Here is a 19,718-nt window from a genome sequence, read left to right on the forward strand (position 1 = left end):
TAAATAGCTGCCAGATATATATATATGTGTATAATTTCTTTCCGCCCCCCCTGAAAGGATGAACTCTGTGGGAGGAAAAGTGTTTAAACACATTCAATGCAACGTTAACCATTGGAACCATTCAAGCGCTGCCCTCTTGCAAACCTTTTCGCACATGTGAGACCCAAACGGGGGAGCCCTCAGCCCCCTTGCCACGCCTGCGTAAAAGCACATCTTGCGAGTCTCTCTCTTTCTCATGCTGAGGACCAGATTTCCCCACCCAATTTTCTCCGGTAAAAATAAAGAGTTGGAAAAGTTGTCGCACTTTGCAGAGGCAGAAACGGCCTGCGCTGGAGGAGCCGTCCTGCCAGGGGGGGCAGGAGCTGGGACTGCCTCGGCTCGAGGGGCAAGAGACCCTTTGGCCTTCTGGGCATTGCTGAACTACAGCTCCCACCTTCCTGGCCCCCATCCAGAACCTGAAGGGTGCGATGTCTGGTTCCCGGCCACATACGCTTTGAGGCTGCCTTTGTTTAACCCTGGAGGCATCTTCACTGCCCACTAGAAATCCAGAAAATGACAGAGCAGACCTTCTTTGGCTGGCAAAAAACCACAGGGGCAGAGAATACGACCCCACCCCCTGCCCCCTCCTAAAGGTGGCGATTCCAGGGCACGTTCCGATTTTTAAAGTAATAATAATAATAATAATAACACACAGCAGCAGGTTTTTACCAAGCCAGAAAAGAAATAAACACACAGACCCCAAACCCCAGGTCGGCTGATCAAGGGGAAAGGCGCTTGGGGTGGGTATCTCTTTCTCTCTTTGCGTGCCCAGCAAATATTCCCGGATCGGGCGGGGCGGGGGGAGCAAATCAAAGCCCCCTTCTCACCCTACAAACCAGCTGTTTGGCGCCGTGATAATACCAGGAGGAAACGGGGGGGGGGGACCAACACACACACAAGCCGACAGACACATTGGCGCCAGTTATATATATGTGTGTGTGTGTGTATGGCTTTGCTTGTCTTAAATAAGAACAGAAAAGAAGGTCGTCCCCCCATTTGCTCAACGCACAAGAGAGATGGAGAATCTGTTTCAAAACGGGGGGGGGGGGGCTACCTTTCAAGGAGAAGTTTCTGCCACGACTGACGCCAGGCAAACCAGTAGTAATAATAACAACAACAACAAACCGGAGTAAGAAATCGCCCCGGTGAGATGTAACTGGGGGGAAAAGGCATAGTTTAAAAAGAACACCCCCCCTCCCAAAAAAATTAGCAAAGCGTCTCTGCGCATCAGCCACGATTGGGTGGGTGTTTGGGGCCGAGGCGAGGAAGGAGAAAACACGACAAGAGATGTCCGCCGGACGAGAGACGGGAGCCAAAGGTTCTTCTGCTGGGGCGAGTGTTTTTTTCTAAAAAAAAGAGGAGGAAAAATGGCAAATTGGGTTGGGGGAGAAGAGAGTCTTCTGTGTGGAATCCGGCAGGGATGGCGGTCGGAGGAGGGATTCATCTGCGGCGCAGGCCTGCCGGAGAGGAGAATGGGGAGGTTTCCCCGTGGGCAAGTCGTGGCAAGTCTCAAGGTGCCTCCCTCCCCCTCAAATATTCGCCAAGTGTGGAGAGAGGGGGGGCAGAGAGAGGAAGGGAGGAAAAGGGGATTCCTCTCCTCCCTGGGCTCATCAATATGATGAGCATTTTCTTTCTCTTTTTGTACATGTCCCAAAACCACATTCAGCCTGTTTTGTCCAAAGTCCGCTGCGTTTTCTCGCTTTAATATGGAATTGACAGATCCGCCCCCCTGCCCCGCCCCCCCAAAAGTCCAACGCACGATGGGGGAGGAAGGGGGGAAAGAAAAAAAACCCAAAAAAACAGAACTGGGATGTGCAGAGTTCGTCAATCTCAAGCGCTTCCGTCGCTGCCCAGAGCAAGAGCTGGTCGGAGGGAGGGCGGCACTCCCCGCCCCGCCAGAGGGGGGTCTGCAAAGAGGGCGGTGGTGTCGGCGGGGGGCAGCGGCTCTTGCCGGCGGCGCGGATCGTGGCTGCTATGTGCCGCCTGTCGTCTGCCCGTCCCCTTCGTTGGTGGGACCTGCGGGTGGGGGGAGAGAAGGAGACGCTGCAAAAACGGCCGCTGGGCTCACCTAGGGAGACCAGAGCGCGGCTCCAGGCGACTGATTTCCCCCGACAAATAAATCCAAATGACATGCAAATAAAAAACACGCACCCATGAAATATGATAATGGACAACCCCCCCATATAAGCGCCCCCAAGGGCTCGCTGCGAAGCCGGCACACAAAGCGGCAAAAATGGTCTTAAGAGAACATGAAAATGGAACAAAAACCGCAACGGCAAAGCCTTGCACCAATCTTTGAGGGTTGTGGAAAGTTGGTAGGTTGAGCAAGGTTGGGAGGGAGCAATTATGGTGGATGTTTGGTTTTTTAAAAAGTAATAATAATAATAATAGTATTATAATAATTTATTCTTTATACCCTGCCCATCTGGCTGGTTTCCCCAGCCACTCTGGGCGGCTTCCAACAAAGGGTTGGCGGAGTAAAAATAATAAAAAATAATAAGAAGAAACATAACCACACACTCTACAATGCTGTGTGACTATCTCCCTATCAAGCCCCCCCCCCCCAAAAAAAACCCCAAACCTCCTCTGCCGTTAGTAAAGCCCCCGGTCAAGGAAACGGAAAATGCAATGCCGAAAAGCGTGGGAGATTGTCAAGGCCCCTGGAAAGGGGAGCCCTGGCCCCCTCCCGCTGCCCTGGCTCACCACTTCCGGGGGACCCCGAGGGGGCGAGGACGTCGTCGTCGCTGTCGTCTTCGTTGGACTGGGTCACTTCGGGCTCCGGCGCCGCGCTGCTGGCTTCCTGCTCCTGCTCCACCCGACTCCGCAAGGCCAGGATCCGGTGGTGCAAGGCCGCGTAGAGCTGCCCCGTGTCTTTGGAGCTGGCCTGAGGGACAAAGAGGGGCTCGCTCTCAAAAGTGGGTGGGGGACCCCTCCGCCTCTTCCCCCCTTCTTCTTCCTAATGTAGCCCTAATGCAGGGGTAGGCAAACTAAGGCCCGGGGGCCGGATCTGACCCAAGCGCCTTCTCAATCCGGCCCCTGGATGTGTTTTCACATGAGTAGAATGTGTGCTTTTATTTAAAATGCATCTCAGGGTTGTGGAGCATAGGAAAATTGGGCGCATATATTTTAAAGAATTTCAATTTTCGCACAATTTAGGCTAATGCAATTTCTGCGTCAGTTTAGGGGGGAAAGTATGACACATGGCAATCCCGCCTCCTTACCGATATAAGGAAAACCTTGACTCCTTGGTCCTCTGTGTCCATTGCTGTGATTCGGATGCTCTTTTCGCTGGCTTTGTCGATCTGCATCTGAGCCCACAGTTTGGTGTTCAGGATTAGCCGAAGGCTGCCTTGCGTTCTCATCACTGAGGAGAGACAGAGAGAGATTTCAAAAGAGCAAACAAGCCTTTATTTCGGATCACAGCGTCTCCAGCCCCATCCAGCCCCCTTCTGGCGGTTCCCTCCCTGAGAGAAGCGAGGTTACAGAGAACCAGGCAGAGGGCCTTCTCGGTGGTGGCGCCCTCCCATCAGATGTCAAGGAAATAATCAACTACCTGACTTTTAGAAGACATCTGAAGGCAGCCCTGTGTAGGGAAGATTTTAATGTTTGGTGTTTAATTCTGTTTTTAATCTGTTGGGAGCCGCACAGAGTGGCTGGGCGAACCCAGCTGGATGGGCAGGGTATAAATAATAAATTATTATTACCATTATTAGCAATAAAATGACTTTCAGAAGACATCTGAAGGCAGCCCTGTTCAGGGAAGTTTTTAATGTTTGATGGTGTTTTTAAAGTTCTGTTGGGAGCCGCCCAGAGTGTCTTTATTATCCTCATCATTATTGCATCATCTTGCTGTCAGAAAGCTCCTCCTCGTTTCCGTCGGCATCAGTGGCATTTGAATATCTTTCCAAGGAAGTGATCTATCTCCTCTGGGGGTCCTGCTCAGCCCCAACGACCGGCTTGCCTTTGCAACGCTTCCCCTGGCAGACCCTTCCCCGGCTGCCACCCCCAGTTCACGGGGGCTTCCCCTCTGCCCCTGCTCTTACCAAGGCGCGACTGTAGCGTCCCGTCGTCCGTGGAAGCCATGTCGTTGAGCCTCAGGAGTCCCCGGCCTCTTTCGACCCAAGACTGGGAGTTCTTATCAAAGACAAACAACTTGCATTGTATCTGCAACAGAGGAAAGGGGCTGAAGGACGTTAGCAGTGAAGGCAGCAGAGATCGAAAGCTGCAGGAGGAAAGACCGCCGTTCCCCGCAAAGCCCCGCAAACAGGAGCTCCAGGACGTGCCCAGCGCGGAAGACGGAGGCAACAGCAAGGAGCGTCTGCGGGGAAAGGAAACTGGAGCATGCGCAGAGCACAGAGACTGGCGTGGAGGAGGCTGCGAGGGGAACAGGGGCTGCCAGTCAACAAGGTGCAAACCAAAGACTGACAAACCCAGTCGACGGACTATGCCGAACTGGCAAAACTAACTGGGAAGCTCAGAAATCAAGAAGACAAAAACTGCAGCCAATCGGAAGCTGTGCCTTGGTTTTTGAATGGTTTCGGGAGTCGGATGGACTTCCGGAAGGGATTCCATTTGAGAACCAAGGTACGACTGTATATTATTTTATATTTGGTATAGTCTATCATATAATGCTTGTATAGTACAGCCCGCTCCTTCTCCCAAATCAGGATTCAAGTCCACTTCTGACACTGCTCTGCTTCTGACCAATCCAACTGTCTTAAATGTTGCAAATGTCCCTGCAGAGATGTGGCGCATGGGATGCTGCCCCTGCCCGCGGTCTCCTGCTTACCTGTAGGACGTTGCTCTCGGCTTCTTCCCCCGTGATCACCTCCACCTTCTCCAGAAGACACCTCCTGGCCGTCGCCTTCGTGTAGGCTGCGGCAGACTCGGCCAGCGACTCTGAAATGTTGTTGGCTGGAGAACGGATAGGCCACATCATCATTATTATTAAAATTTAAATTCAATCTTTACTGGTTTAAAAATGAGACAGACACACAAATGATAATAATAAAAACCCAGCACATAACTCACAAAAAAAGAAAACAGTACAAATGCGAAAACGCAAAAACATTTCAGCCATCGACTTCTAACTTCTGCTGATGATTCTTTGCTTCCTTGCTACTTGCCTCTATTTTTCAATAAAGTTGGCCTGTATTACATCTTATTTTTGTTCTTTATACCGTATGCAATTCAGAGAGTTACTCAAAGCCTTCCAAAGTTTTACTATGGGGACAATGTTCTTTTAAATACTGCCTACAAATCTCCCGTTCCTTTTGAAACTTTTGGGTCGAACGAAACGGAAACACGGTTTACCTTCCTGCCAGAGCGGTACCTATTTATCTACTTGAACTGGTATGCTTTCAAACTGCCAGGTAGGCAGGAGCTGGGATAGAACAATGGGAGCTCACCCCGTTGCGGGGATTCGAACCGCCAACCTTCCAATCAGCAAGCTCAAGAGGCTCAGTGGTTTAGACCACAGCGCCACCTGCGCTTACCTTAAAATAAAATAAGCCGCATTATTGGTGGCGGGGTGGAGAGGGGCTCTGAAACGTCACAGCACGAACGGTTCCTCCCCTCCCTGACTTGACACCCAAGTCAAGGAAGAGCACAGCTGCCAAAACCCACCGGACTTTGGCGCATGCGACTCTTGAGTCGATGGAGAGACGGGGAGAAGAGGGAGCCCGACGCCCGTACCTTTCTCGGGAGTGGCTTCTTGCGACGAGGACTCCGAGCCCGAATCTCCGCCGGCGTTCTCCTTGACGCTGTCCGTGCTGGCTTCACTCGACTTGGGGGGGCTCTGCCGGAAAGGAGCGGCGGTCAGAAAACAGGGGCGCTACCGAGGGAAGGCTCCAGACTGGCTTCCAGGGGGACGGGCGACCTGGCGGCTGTCCTGGGGCTGCGTCCCGCTGGGAAGTTGAGCCGGCTGCCCTGCAATAAATTCCCCCCGGGGTGGGACTTGCCCACAAGTCTTTGAATTCTGGAATGGACTCCCCAGGGCGGTTGTGGGCTCTTCTCCCTGGGAGGCTTTTAAGCAGAAGTTGGGATCCCTTTCCAAATTTACGATTTCATGACTCTACGGAGCCAGGACGCTCAAGCACCCTGTTCCATCTTGGCTGTCTAAATCTACAGAACTGTAAGCTCTCAGGAGCAATGGACACAACTGCCAGAACCTTGTAAAAAGGTAAAGGCAAAGGGGCCCCTGACCATTAGGTCCAGTTGCGGATGACTCTGGGGTTGCGGTGCTCATCTCGCTTCATTGGCCAAGGGAGCCGGCGTACAGCTTCTGGGTCATGTGGCCAGAAGGACTAAGCCGCTTCTGGCGAACCAGAGCAGCGCACGGAAACGCCGTTTACCTTCCCGCCGGAGCGGTACCTATTTATCTACTTGCACTTTGACGTGCTTTCGAACTGCTAGGTTGGCAGGAGCAGGGACCGAGCAACGGGAGCTCACCCCGTCATTGTGGGGATTTGAACCACTGACCTTCTGATCGGCAAGCCCTAGGCTCTGGGGTTTAGACCACAGCGCCACCCGCGTCCCTTGCCAGAACCTCAATTGCCCCCCAAATGGGGAGGGGGGAAAACCTAGATTTGTTTTCGCTTTGGTATTCAAAGAATTCATTGAGTGATTGAATTTGCAGCCTGCCTTTCTACTGCCTGGAGCTCAGGCGATGTGCATGGTTCCCCGCACTTCCTCCTCCTATCCCCACAACAACCCAGCGAGGCGGACCGGCCTTAGAGGACCCCCCCCCCGGCCCCCAAGGAACCTTCACAAGTCACTGCAGGGCCTTAGAGGGGGAGAAGCGTGCAGGCTGCCTTGAGCTCCCGGGAAGCAAAAAGCGACATATAGAAATGCAACGAAGAGGAAGGCAAACAGATGGCCAGTGGCCTCGCAGGGATGTTGTTCTCTGTCTCCGGACTCGGGAAGAAGGGAGGCGGACTCACCAAGACTCTCTCGCTCATGTTCTGGCCAAACACAAACTTGTTACTGGGGGCCTCCACGCTGTGCGTCGAGTTTTCTATGCTGCAGGGAAAAGAGGAACACTCTGTTTTCCCCCTGCGGCAGTGACACGGCGGACTCGCTGCCCTCTCGGCGCGGAGGAAGGAGAGAAGGCCTGGGATTCGAGGCTGCTGCAGAACCCAAGGACAGGGAGGGAAGGGGAGGGGGAATCGTTGGCGGTCTCTTCCCCACCTGGAGCTGATGTACTGGAGGAAGTAGTTTGTGGCCAGAGGTGCCTCCGAGTTGGGGAGCCGGGAGTTCTGTGCATCGACGGCGCAGTCGGCCTCGTCCCCTAGCTGGGATGGAGACGGGAAGCAGTGAGACGCAGCGAGATGTGGGGGGCGGGGAGGGCTGAGGAAGGCCGTCGCCTCTCTCTAGCTCAGTTTCTTACAGGAAAGCAGTTTCTACGTGTGCCGTAGGGGGAAGTGGGGGGGGGCAGATGGGAAGGGAGCCCACCGAGGAAAACGCTGACCCCAAACTTTGTGGGACATCTTTGGGAGAAGAAAAGGCTCTGGAAGAAACCCGACACAAACCTGGAGTCCCCAAGGATGACACCTTGCACGGCTCCTTCCGGCAGCCAAGCAGGTGCCAAACACATCTTGCTCAGCGAGGGGGTTCTTGTCGTCTGGGCAGCCCAGGACTCCCAGACCCACTGCCCAGGCTTGCCCCCCAGGAGGTCCCACTTCAATGCCTCTCACACAGCTATTTGGCTTTACTCGCTTGTCTCTCAGGACAGACGGGTGCCAACAATATGTCCACCCTGCCTATCGCATCGACTATCAAATTGACACGTACCTTCACACGGTCCCTTAGGTTCTGCCCAAACACGAAGGACTGTGGCGTGTTCTGGTCTGCCTTCTCTGTCTCCGAGGCGCTGTTGGACTCCTTAAGCAACGCACAAAAACGCATGGTTGGAAAGCACCACAAAAACATCTAAAAGCAGACATTCCGGGGGAGATACTGGCCTAAAAAGTGTGTCTTGGGGAGCAGGGAATGCCTGGATTGAGGGAGCCCCCTGTGTTCCTGCAGCGAGGGTGCCCCCCAGCACCACAAGCCAACCATCAAATTGCAGAATAAAAACCAAGGACCGGCAGACGAGACACCGGCCCACGTCCTCCCCTCCGCCAACACCTCGGGGCTCCCGACAGACTCACCTTCTCCTCTGTGTCGGGGCTTTTGGGCACGGCGTTCGTTGCGGATTCCGACACGGCGGTCACGGGGTCCGGAGGGACGCTCACGCCGTTGGTCCCACTGCTTGGAACTGCGGAGGAGAAAACGCCCCGCTTAAAAGCAGGCAAGGAGCCCCCGCTTCGTTCTTGCAAGAGCCCTTATTTCTCTGCGGCGGTTTTGTTGGTTTTTAAAAGCGGGGCAGAATCGCAAGGGCTGAAGCAGAGCCGGGCTGCAGGATCAGGACCGTCTCGTCCGGCGTCCTGGTGCTCCGAGGGGAAGTCCAAAAGAGGGACCTACACCCATGACCCATTTTTACCACAAAGCAAAATCAATACAGTCGTCACCTTGGATTCCAAACACCTTGTAAGTTGAACATTTTGGCTCCTGAATGCCACAAACCCAGAAGTGACTGTTCCGGTTTGCGCACTCTTTTCGGAAGCCGAACGTCCAGAGCTTCCTGCAGCCAATCGGAAGCTGCTCTTTGGTTTGCAAATGTTTTGGAAGTTGAATGGATTTTCAGAACAAATTGCGTTTGACCTCCGAGGTACGACTGTACTTGCATGGGTTTGGTTCCATTAGCACAAGGAGTTCGGCTTGTGCGACAGAAATCTCCCTTTGCCCTGGAGGGTTGGGGGAAACCCCAGAACACATTTTGGGTGTATGTGGTGGCGGTGATTGAGTTCCTTTGAGCTAACAGAGTGGGCCCCTGCTTCGGGGGCTTCCCTTTGGGGGTCTCTGTTTGGGTAAAAAGTCAAGGACCCCTGGACGGTTAAGACCAGTCCAAGGTGAATATGGGGTTGCAGTGCTCATCTCGCTTCAGGCTGAGGGAGCCGGCGTTTGTCTGAAGACAGTTTTTTGTGTTATGTGGCCAGCAGGACTAAACCACTTATTGGGACACCGTGACGGAAACCAGAGCTCACGGAAACACCGTTTACCTTCTTGCCACAGCGGTACCCATATATCTACGTGCACTGGTATGCTTTCAAACTGCTAGGTTGGCAGGAGCTGGGACAGAGCAGCGGGAGCTCACCCCGTCATCGCGGGGATTCGAACCGCCAACCTCCTGGCAAGCCCAAGAGGCTCAGTGGTTTAGACCCCAGCGCCATCCCGGTTGCCCAGGATGCTGGGCTGTGATGGAGACCCTCTTCCTTGCCAGAAACCAGGCTGCTCACGGACCCAGGAAGCGAGTCTGTCTGCTCCCTCCCGCGCCCAGGGGAGTCACTTGCCTGTTTGCGAGAAAGCCTTGGGCTGGGGGGCTTGTAATACTGCCGGGCGCAGGACGCTTCTCTGCTGTTCCTTCGGTTTCTGGCTGGGGACCCCTGCGGGGGGGGGGGGAGGAGAAGAGAAGAAAGGATTCCCTTGGGCCTTCCGCAGAGATGAAGGAGGGTATTCCCCCCCCCAGCCCGGTCCAAAGCTCACCAGCAGCCCCTAAGCTGGATGACCCCCTAATGTTTTGGACACCAACTTCTTATAAGACGCCCCCTATTTGGGGGGACTCCGATTTAAGAAAATGGAGGAAAGGTGGAATATTAACATAATCATACTAGCAGCAAATACGCCCCTCTGTTTTCCCAGTGCTCTCGGGTAAAAAAACTTGTTCCTTACCTGCGCTGGGCGCCTGGCCATGGATGAGAGTGGGAGGCTTCAACCTGAATCCAGTGCTTTTTTCCTCTAGAATGAAAAATGGAAAACATTGCCCTCTCTTCCAAAACTGGGAGGGGGTGGGGAGGCAGGGGCGGGGGGGGGGGCAGCCCAGCCGAGACCCTCACCTGGCTCAGAGTCGGAGTTCCCCGCCGAAGGCTCGCATAAGCTCGATGGCATGAAGACATTGTTCTTTGTCACTGGAGGAGGAGAGAGGGTGAGAGAGGATGCTCAGAGCCTGGGGGACAATGCCCACCCCATTTTGCTGCCCGCCCCCAGAGAATCAGCAGAAGGGGGCAGTAAGTGTGGAAGCTAGGAGAGAGCTGAGTTCGAATCCCCACTCCAACTTCTTTTTTAAAGAGTATGTTTCCTTTTTTGAATGCTTTATTGATTGAAAACTTTATAACAGATATGTACAATAGACGTTATAGGCAAAATGAGAAACAAAAAATACACAATTATTAATTTTTAAACTAATACTTGCTTTGTACACCAATTTGCGATTAAATCTGACAAGACCTCCGATCTTCCCCGCGTTCCCGAATTGAATTCCTTAAATGCGTGCTTAAACTTTACTTTCTCTGTGTTATTTAAGTATAAATTTTACTTTCTAAAATTATCCTATTTACGCACCAAAGCTCAATCAAAACCTGCCAACGGATTGATCTTTTGTCAATGTTCTTTTACATAGACTCTGTATATATCCCACTCTCTGATAAATTTTTCATCTGTAACATTCTCTTAGCCTTGCTGATAACCCCGGCAAACTCAGTGTACTCTCTTATTTTATTTTGCCAGTCTAATTCGGATGGGATATCCTCTCCCTTCCAGCCTTTTGCGATTAGAATTCTAGCAGCGACTGTAACATACATAAAGACTCTCCTGAACTTTTCGGGGATTTCATTAGCCTTAATTCAGATTTTTAAGGGAAAGAGCATTTAGAGTATTTTGCTCTATAAGACTCCCTTTTCCCCTCCGAAAAAGGAAGGGGAAATGTGTGTGTGCGTCTTATGGAGCGAATGCAGGCTGCGCAGCTGTCCCAGAAGCCAGAACAGCAAGAGGGATTGCTGCTTTCACTGCGCAGAGATCCCTCTTGCTGTTCTGGCTTCTGGGATTCAGAATATTTTTTTTCTTGTTTTCCTCCTCCAAAAACTAGGTACGTCTTGTGGTCTGGTGCGTCTTATAGAGCAAAAAATACGATATGTTTCCAACTGTCCCTGGAAAGGTTAGAGGACAAGACACGCAGCTCCTTTCTAAGCAATTTCTACGAAATGGGAGGGTGTATTTTCCCTGGTGCTGAGTAAAGACCCCCTGTTGCAGTTAAGAGAGAAACAGCTTGTGTGTGTGAAAACAATACTGAGTTGTATCCCCAACCAGGACACCACTTGCTCCCCACAACAAGCATATGTAAAAACAGAAGACAAGTTTTGCTGGATGAGACCACCAGCCCATCTGCCCCAGAGCCGTTTCATTTCACGCTTAATTTGCTCACACCCTTTCTCCATTGCTAGACAGACAGTGAATGGGCAATTTATGTCACAGCCGTCCTTTCTGTTATCAGCCCAGCACAAAATCTGGAGCCCAGAGCTGTGTTTCCTGGCAGCCAGACCCATTCCCAGATCTACCTCCCCTTCCGCTCCTAGCTGAAGTGCCCCCTGAGAAAATAAAGCGTCCCCCTTTACCTGACTGCGAAGGCGGGAACTGTGTGAGGGAAGAGGTCCTTTCGCGCTTGACGGGGGGGCAGTAGCTCCCATCCTCTCGGTCGGACTCTGTGGGGAAGGAGAGAGAGAGAGGGGGGGGGTGAAAGGGAAGCCGACCTTCTGCCGTCTCAGCCTTCGGGGTTGAAACCCAACTAGCAGGAGGGACCACCTGGAAGCAGGCTTTGAAAACGGATGGGCACTCACTCCTCTGATGGCTGTGTCTTCCATGCCGGCCCTGCCGTGAGATAGAGTGGGGCAGCTGCCTCAGGCGGCAGAAACTGAGGGGCGAGGAGTGGCCAGAGTTGTCACTGCCGTGCAGTCTGCCCTATGCCTGCTACGGTGTCTTCCCGTCAGTTTCCGAGTAAGATTCAACTACTAGCCCTGGGAGAGGGTGCCTTCTGGCCCTCAGGCGGCAAAACGTCTTGAGTGGGCCCGAAGGAAGGGGGCGTCTGTGGCCCCCCAAGTGCTGCTGGCCTCTGAACCCCAGTAGCCTCTGCCGGCCAGCGTGGCTGTCGCTCACAGCTCTCCCTCTCTGATCCCTTGTCTGGCCCTCCCCTGGAACCCACCACCTCCCTCTCACGCCCAACATGAGAGCCGGCCCCACCAACGGCCAGGAGTTTTTTTTACTTGCGGGAGCAAAACCCTTGGCCGGAACGGCGGGAGTGAAATAAGCCCCTGCACCCTGGCCGGCGACGCAAACATGTCGGCCTTCCACACAACCCATCCCGACAGTGTCTCTTTCTGGCGCAGGGGGATCATCACCCCGAGAAGGGGAATTCGGGGCGCCTCTGGACTGGCTCTAGGCAGCGGACACGAAGTCTCCCTCACCTTCCCCGTCTTCTGGACTTGACCCATCTGCTGACCTCTGTAACAAATATATATACACGCGTGTAAGAGTTAGATTGCATCGCCCTCTCTCTCTCTCTCTCTCTCACACACACACACACACACACACACGATTATTGGGAATCCAAGCCCTGGCAAATCGCCCACCTTGAAAACAACTCACGTGAGTGAAAAGGACCCAGGGGTCAAAGTGCCTAAGACAACTTCGTTGCTGTTTGGTCCATTTTAGTTTACAGTGGTTCTGTGGCTCCCGAACAAATTGGCTACTGTACGCGGCAAACCTGGAAGCAAGTGTTCTAGTCTGCAAACATTTTTCAGAAGCCAAACGTCCAATGTGGCTTCCAATTGGCTGCAGGACGGAAGCCGCAACTCGGTTTCCAAACGGTTCCAGGAGTCGAATGGACTCCCAGGACAGATTAAGTTCGAGAGCCAAGGTAGCACTTTGTATGCAGATATGGCAGCTAAGCAGGTCCCAGAGGTCTACTCGAGTGTCTGGATTTAGCACACTCCAAGCTTACTTTCCAATTGTTTAAGTTAAAAAGAAAAGGATAGAAGCAACTGTTTTAATTCAGGGCGCGGGACTCTTTGTGAGGACAGGCGCAGGCATTCTTTCCCTGCTTTCCTAAGGACTCGGGAAGTCATAGAATTGTCCTCTCCAACTCTGCAATTCTACGATTCTTTGACCCAAAGGATCCTCTGGTCCAAACTTCTGCAATGCAGGAATTGCAGCTGAGAAGCCCATCGCCCTCCTCTGCCAAAGACCTGTTACTGCCAGCGAGTTCTTCCTAATGTTTAGCACAGCTGGACAACCGTGAAAACCCTTTTTTTAAAAAAAGCAAAACATTTTTTTCTGTATTTCAGGCCCCCCCCCGAAAGCTATTCGATGCTATTAAAAATTCAATTAAAATTAAGTAAAAATTGGCCAAAATCAGAGAACAGGAGAGCAGGTTTGGGAGCTGCACCCCAGGATGGAAGAGGAGGAGGAAGGAGGGAATCGGAGGGAAGGAGAACTTCAGGCCAAGAAATGGGACATCGGTGGCCCTCCAAAGGTTGCTGCCTTCCCAGTTCTCGGCTTCTGGAGCTGCTGGGGGCCCTGAGCCCCAGTGGCCAGCCTGGGAGGGCCACCCTGGGGGGCGGATTGATTTTAAAACACTGCCAAGGCTGCAGCGCTGCCCCAGATTAAGCGGCAAGGGTGCTGTCTTCACTTCAGTTTCCAAATCCCGACACTTCCAAACACGTCAGGCGGCATGCGTTGTGTTGGAAGAGGCGTCCCCTGCCAACCCCCAGCCCAAAGATATGCTGCGGAGACATAACCCTGAAGCACCTTCCTCTCCCTCGCCACCCCGTCCAAGAGCTGCTATTTCCCTTCCATTGAAGGGCACTGGCTCAGGGGCGCAGAGGGCATATCTAGGAATGGCTGGCAAACGAAGACCCCCGCCTGAAACCCTGGAATGCCGCCGGATGCCAGTCAGAGTGGGCAACGCAGAGCTAGGCTTCAAATCCCCACTTGGTCATGAAGTCAAGTTGCAGCCTCTTCACCTCCTTTGCAAGGCTGTTGTAGGGAGAACGGAGGAGGGGGGTGTGAACCATGTACTCCTTGGAGAAAGAGGTGGGAGATGAATGCAGAGAATGAGCTCTTCCTCCGCTGACCTGCTTAAGAAAGCCGGAGGGCCCAGCCAGAGGGAAGGTGCCCGCTGCCAGCCTGGCACCCAGAGATCTCCACGCGGTTGCAAGCAGACCCGTGCCAGTCGCAAAACGGGGCCTGGCATCTGAGGGGTTTCGAACACAGGACAGGACCACCACTCCTGACCTGGAAACATCCCATGCTCCCCCCTCGCCCCCCCCAAAGTATGGGTTCCTGCATCACGTTGGGCGCTTCAGACAAAGGGCAGAATAAAAACAAAAATAATACCATCCCTTTTGTATTTCTGCCCCCCCCCCTTGCCTTGGAGCTCGTGGGGCATCTGTTAGCCGTTTGAAAACAGGACTGCATCCTTGGCACACTCAAGGACGACAGACACCCTGTTTCGTTCCCTCCCTTACCAAGCACACCTTTGCCAGCCCCCATCCCAGAATTTCCACCGAATGCGCACCCAACCCAATCTCGGAACTCCTCTTCCAGCCTGCGCTTGACCCTCCCAAGGCCCACACAGCGGACGGTCACCCTCACCCCCAGATACAGGGCAAAGGAGGCCTGTTTCCATGTCTCCAGGCCGGGCTGGCCACGCTTGTGCCCTCCGGGCGCTCCTGGAGCACCAACTCCCAGCAGCCAGCAGGGCCAATGGTCAGGCCCGAGAGCAGATGGAAAGTCAGAGGCTTAGGCTTTGGGAGGGCATCCGATTCCTCGGCCGGAATGGAGACGGGTGTGGGGACCCCTCCTCTACGGACCCCTCCTCTCGCTGGGACGGCTTCCTGTCTCCATCAAGCACCCTGAACTGTGGCAATTTGGCCAGCCTACTGTACAAGGCACCACATTGATTGCACGGCCCCCTTTTTTGCCTCTGGCCCTCCACCCTTGGGGGAGTGGGGCATCGGGCTGCGGAAATTAGGAGAAAGTGTGTCCTCTTCTCTCAGCGCTGCTGACTTTGGGAGGGAGAAACCAAAGCTCAGGGAAGGCCTTTTGTGCCGCTGCAGACAAGTTAAACTGCAAGGCTGGGTCATATATATTGAAGCGCAGAGAAAACGTAGGCTTTGGGGAGGGGGGAGAAACAGAACTCAAGAGAGAGTTTCCGTGGAAGGCCTTTCCGGCCAGCTTTTCCAAGACTTACCCTCGCCAGTCCGGGCCGAACCGGAAGAGTGCGGGAATCGGCCCCTGGGGGGGCGGGAGCCTCAAAGTTGCACCCCCCTGGTGACTTGGGGTGACCGGCAGGCCGGCGAGGAGGCTCTGCTGCTCCCGGGGGGTCCTCGCCTGAGTCCGACACCCCTTTTTGCTCTGCAAGGGACTGGGGGGCAAAGGAGAAGAAGAGCCCTTCAGTGCCAGGCAATGGAAGGAGGGAGGAGGGCGCGGAGGAGGGGGTCCATGGGGAGCCGGGCATCACCGCCAGCATCACAGTCCCGCAGCGTCAAGGCCCCACAGCGTCTCCTGTGTTTGGGGCGCTGGGTTTGGTTCTTGGGGCAAGCAGGCCTCCTGAGGTCCTGCTGTCTCCCATCAACGACCCCCCCCCTTGAAAAAGAGAGATGAGACCCCAAGGAATCTTTCAGGCCTTATTTATGGGTATCGGCAGCAGGGTGTTCTGGCTAGTTGTGCTTCCACTACCGACTGCTGCATTTAAGCTGTGGTTCCTGAATGGCAGGGGGTTGGACTGGATGACCCCTGGGGTCCCCTCAGAGCAGTTTACAAAACAACTACAACAAACCAGTACAGTGGTACCTCGGTTCTCGAACGTGATCTGTTCCGGAAGACCATTTGACTTCCGAAACGTTCAAAAACTGTCGGCACACTCAGTCTGCACACAGAAGCCGTTCGAAAACAGAAGCATTTTCTTCTGGGTTTGGGGCATTCGGGTTCCAAAACATTCGTCAACAGAGACATTCGAGAACAGAGAGACCGCTGTACTAAGAAACAATAATTGGCAGGAAAGCCAAAAGTCCTTAAACTGCCACTGATCTCTTTGCAAGGCTGCAGCAACAGACACGGGCCTTTCCAATCTGCTTTCACGGCTCTAGGTTGGGACTGTTTTCCCAGGCGCCTCCTCCCCTGAACTATACGGCCTGAACATGCCGGGCTCTTCCTAGGTCCTTCGGAAAGGCAGAGTATGCGGAATTTGCGCTTTACTATCCTCCTGCCACGTGCAACGACTTTGCAGAGCAGGCTTGGTCTCTGGCAAGAATAACACCCATGCGCTGGATAGATTATCACGGCTGCTTCACACATCCAGAGCGCCTAAAGAAAATGATATAGCCAGGCACTTATAAGAAGATCAGACTGTCCCTGCCTGGGGGCTCACAATCGAACACATGAAAAACAGAACTGCAGCAAAGGCTGGTGGCTTCAAAACTGAACACCCCTTCCGATAAAACACCACATTGCCAAGCTATTCAAAACACAACTTTTCTGTAGGAGTGGCTGAAGGGAAGTCAGCCTTAAAACCGCCTTAGACGAAAGCACACAGACAAAATAATAATATTAAGACTCAGCTCTATGGGCCAGGTACATTTCCACTCCGATTTGACAGAGAAAACACGCAATTCTCAAGTCCAGCGGAAGCCAGCGGATTCTCAGGGCAGCAGAGGCCACCGTCTTTCAACAAACGCCACGGGGCGAAAAACCCAATGGCAAAAAGGAGTTGCAAAGCCGCTGCAAAGAAATCGGAGCCCCCGCCCAAACAATTTTTAATCCACCCATTTTATGAGTTTCTCAAGTCGCCGACTTGCCTACAACTAAATCAGCACATGGGTAAAATGAATGGTGGCTCGCAAAACAAGGGGGGGACGTGCCGCTTTGGGCTTTAAGATCCAGGCCAAGGTAGCTCCCTCAGCCTGAGGGCTGCCTTCCCTTCCCAGGGGCTAGAGGCAAAATTGGGCAGCGGAGCGTCTGGCACAAGCAGCGGTTACCTTTGTACAGTAGGCTAGATTTTACGCACCTTTGTGCATGTCCGCCCCGTGATCCGGACGGCCAAGAGGCGCCGTCAGAATCTAAAGACACACCCCAGCCAGCCCCCCACCAAAAAAAAAGGTGCAAAGGGTGAGGAGGGGTGTGTGGTTTCTCCCTCACCCCTGCTTAAGATATGGGGGGGTCTCCGGAGTCAGGCTCGCTGGCAGCCTTCCTTACATCACTTTGGGTGCCAGGCAAAACCGTCTCTCTATAGCTGGGCCTTCGTATTTCTGCGGCCTTCTCACGGCTTTGGCAGGACGGGGTGTTATTGGTTTCCTTTTTGTTCTGTTATGTATTTTGCATTTTTTCTTTGGAGGAAGGGCGGTGGGCAAATTGAGCAAGCAAATAAAATAAAAACGAATGAGATGGTACGCACACAGGCGTGTTGCGGCAGACGTAAATCATAGAAGACGCGACGCCCTCCCCCTTTTGCGAGGTCTGCATTAAACTACGTCAAACTTTTATTCGTTCTAATGAAAAGAAACCTGCCTCCCCATTTAAGGAGGACCTTTCTAATTGATTGAGGAACCCCCCCCCCCAACAGTCCCCCCCCTTGGTCACACTGGGGCTGAAGTCCAACCAAGTCTGGAGAGCACAGACAACACTGACCCTCTCAAATTTACAGTTGATTCTTAGGCTGAGTCAAAGTGGGGGCGTTCTGTTCTTCCCAACTGAACTAACTGATCCAGTCGAGTCCTAACTCTCTCACCATCAACCACACTCCCCCCCCCAAGAGACCTTTCGGGTCCCGTCAAGAGCTCCCAGCCTCCCTCACAGAGGCCTTCGGAAGAAAACAGCGGAAAGGGGAAGGGAAAAGAGGCATGCCACTTTGAGCTCCTCGGACCAAGGGTGGGATATAAATCAGGGGGGGGGGATAAATAAGGGAGCCATGCCCAGTGTTTGACTGACATGGGATGCACACGCCCCACTGTTGTCATATGACTGTCTGCCCTGCAGGATGTAAACATGAAGCTGTTAGCAGGGGGAGACCTGCAAACCTTTCCTTTTCTGCACAGAAACCTTGCTGCCCTGCAGCCCGTCTCCTTGGCGCCTTCCCAAAGCAGGGATTTCTGAATGTGGGCGCAAGGACCCTTTAGTCCCCAGAGGCTGAGGAGCTACAGCCACCAGCAGCCAGCCCTGTCGCTGTCCAGGGACGATGGCAGCTGCCATCCAGCAGCAAGCGGAGAGCCAAAGGTTCCCCGAACCCAGCCTGTCCCCCTCAGCCCCTCGCCAAGCCCCGGCTCCTTACCTTCTGTGCCTTTTCCTTCTGAAACACAAAGACAGGGGGGGCGATGGCTGGCTTTTCTGCAGAGAGACCAAAAGCGGAAAGGCACTCGGGTTAACTGAGAGCGCACAGCCCGCGGCTGTCTTCACAAACGCACAAGAAGGCTCCGCCCATGCTCAGAGGCACTCTCGCCTTCCGGAATTTATTCTGCCTGAACCCGGCTTGCTTTCCCCTTTCCCTGCCTGGCTCTGTTCTCTCTGCCTCGGCTGATCCTCTCCTGCCCAGCCTAAAATACCTACCTGCACCAATATGCGTTATACACAAATATATATATGGCAGCAGGAGGGGGCGGCTCCTCAGCCCAAGCACCCTCTGCCTATGCTCAGAGGCGCTGCTACCTCTCAACATCTATCATGCAATAGATATTTATGCAAACTGCCCTGAGACCTTTGGGTTTAGGGCAGCATAGAAATTTAATGATAATAATAATAATAAGATCATTCCCTTGCCGTTTATCTCCAGGAGGAAACAGAGGGCAGGCTCCTCCTCCTCCCAACAAGCCCAGGCGCTCTGCCCATGCTCAGAGGTCCTGCTGCCTCTTATCCTAAAGCGAGAGTCCACTTGCTGGCGCCCCTCTGCCCATGCTCAGAGGCACGGCTGCCTCTCAGCATCCACCATTCCCTTCTTTCACGAAGGCTCCTCCCGACAAGCCCCGGCGCTCTGCCCATGCTCAGAGACTGCCCTCTCCCCGCCGCCGGCCAGGCCGCTCCCTTTGTCCGGCCGGGCCGCGCCCTCCCGGGCCGGGCCTGGCGGGGCTGGGCGGCGCCTCCTCCTCCTCGGGCCGGGCGGGCGGGCGGCTTCTCCCTCCCGGGCCGCCCCCTCCGCCCCGGGCCCCGCCGCCCCTCGCCGCCGCCCGCCTCCCCCCCCCCCCGGCCGCCTACCTTCGTTAGCCAGGTCCGCCATTTTACTTCCTCAGCCACTCCCCACAATGCCCCGCGCCCAGCCCGGGCAAAAGAGCCGCTCTGCCCGGCCGGGGGAGGCGCGCGGGGAGCCGGGGCGCATGCGCGGCGCGGGGAGGAGGAGGAGTCGCCGGGGAAACGGCCCGCCTCCTCGGGGGCGCAGGCGCAGAAAGGCCTCATGGAGGCGCCGCCCCCTAACGATAATAACAATAATAATAATAATAAATAATGATAAATAATAAATAATAATAATAATACCCCGCCCTCCCCAGCCAAGGCCGGGCTCCCCAGCGGGTTACAAGCAATAATAAAAACAAGTTGAATGATTGCAACTTAAAAACAAAGTTAAAATACAACATTAAAATATTAAAATGCAGCCTCATTGCAGGAGGAGAAGGAAAGGAAAAAAGAAAGAGGGGGAGGGAATCAAACGGGCTCCAAGCCCAAGGCCAGGCGGAACAACTCTGTCTTGCAGGCCCTGCAGAAAGAAATCAGATCCTGCAGGGCCCTGGTCTCATGAGGCAGAGCGTTCCACCAGCCCGGAGCCA

At 53.9% G+C, this 19,718-nt stretch overlaps 1 protein-coding gene across 1 annotated transcript; it reads right to left on the reverse strand.

Annotated features, from left to right (window-relative positions):
* Positions 1 to 1,709: 1,709 nt before the first annotated feature.
* Positions 1,710 to 19,263, reverse strand: RANBP3 (RAN binding protein 3). The gene is made up of 18 exons (XM_082206872.1): positions 19,153 to 19,263; positions 18,236 to 18,291; positions 15,161 to 15,334; positions 12,375 to 12,411; positions 11,529 to 11,615; positions 9,975 to 10,046; positions 9,811 to 9,876; positions 9,432 to 9,524; positions 8,190 to 8,296; positions 7,831 to 7,920; positions 7,228 to 7,331; positions 6,981 to 7,059; positions 5,734 to 5,836; positions 4,829 to 4,953; positions 4,083 to 4,203; positions 3,261 to 3,403; positions 2,743 to 2,923; positions 1,710 to 2,055 (listed from the first exon to the last, which is right to left on the reverse strand). The coding sequence occupies exons 1-18, from the start codon at positions 19,172 to 19,174 to the stop codon at positions 2,012 to 2,014; spliced, it is 1,704 nt and encodes a 567-aa protein (XP_082062998.1). The 5' UTR covers positions 19,175 to 19,263; the 3' UTR covers positions 1,710 to 2,011.
* Positions 19,264 to 19,718: the final 455 nt, after the last annotated feature.

Source organism: Podarcis vaucheri (genome assembly GCF_965113315.1).
Source record: "Podarcis vaucheri genome assembly, chromosome: 18".
NCBI classification, from domain to species: domain Eukaryota; kingdom Metazoa; phylum Chordata; class Lepidosauria; order Squamata; family Lacertidae; genus Podarcis; species Podarcis vaucheri.

Coding starts and splice junctions, on each gene's coding strand:
- RANBP3 (XM_082206872.1), bottom strand. CDS start 19,174: ATGGCGGACCTGGCTAACGAAG. Junction 9,525..9,810: donor TGGCCAGGCGCCCAGCGCAG/GTAAGGAACAAG, acceptor CCCCCCCCGCAG/GGGTCCCCAGCCAGAAACCG. Junction 3,404..4,082: donor GACGCTACAGTCGCGCCTTG/GTAAGAGCAGGG, acceptor GTCTCTCCTCAG/TGATGAGAACGCAAGGCAGC.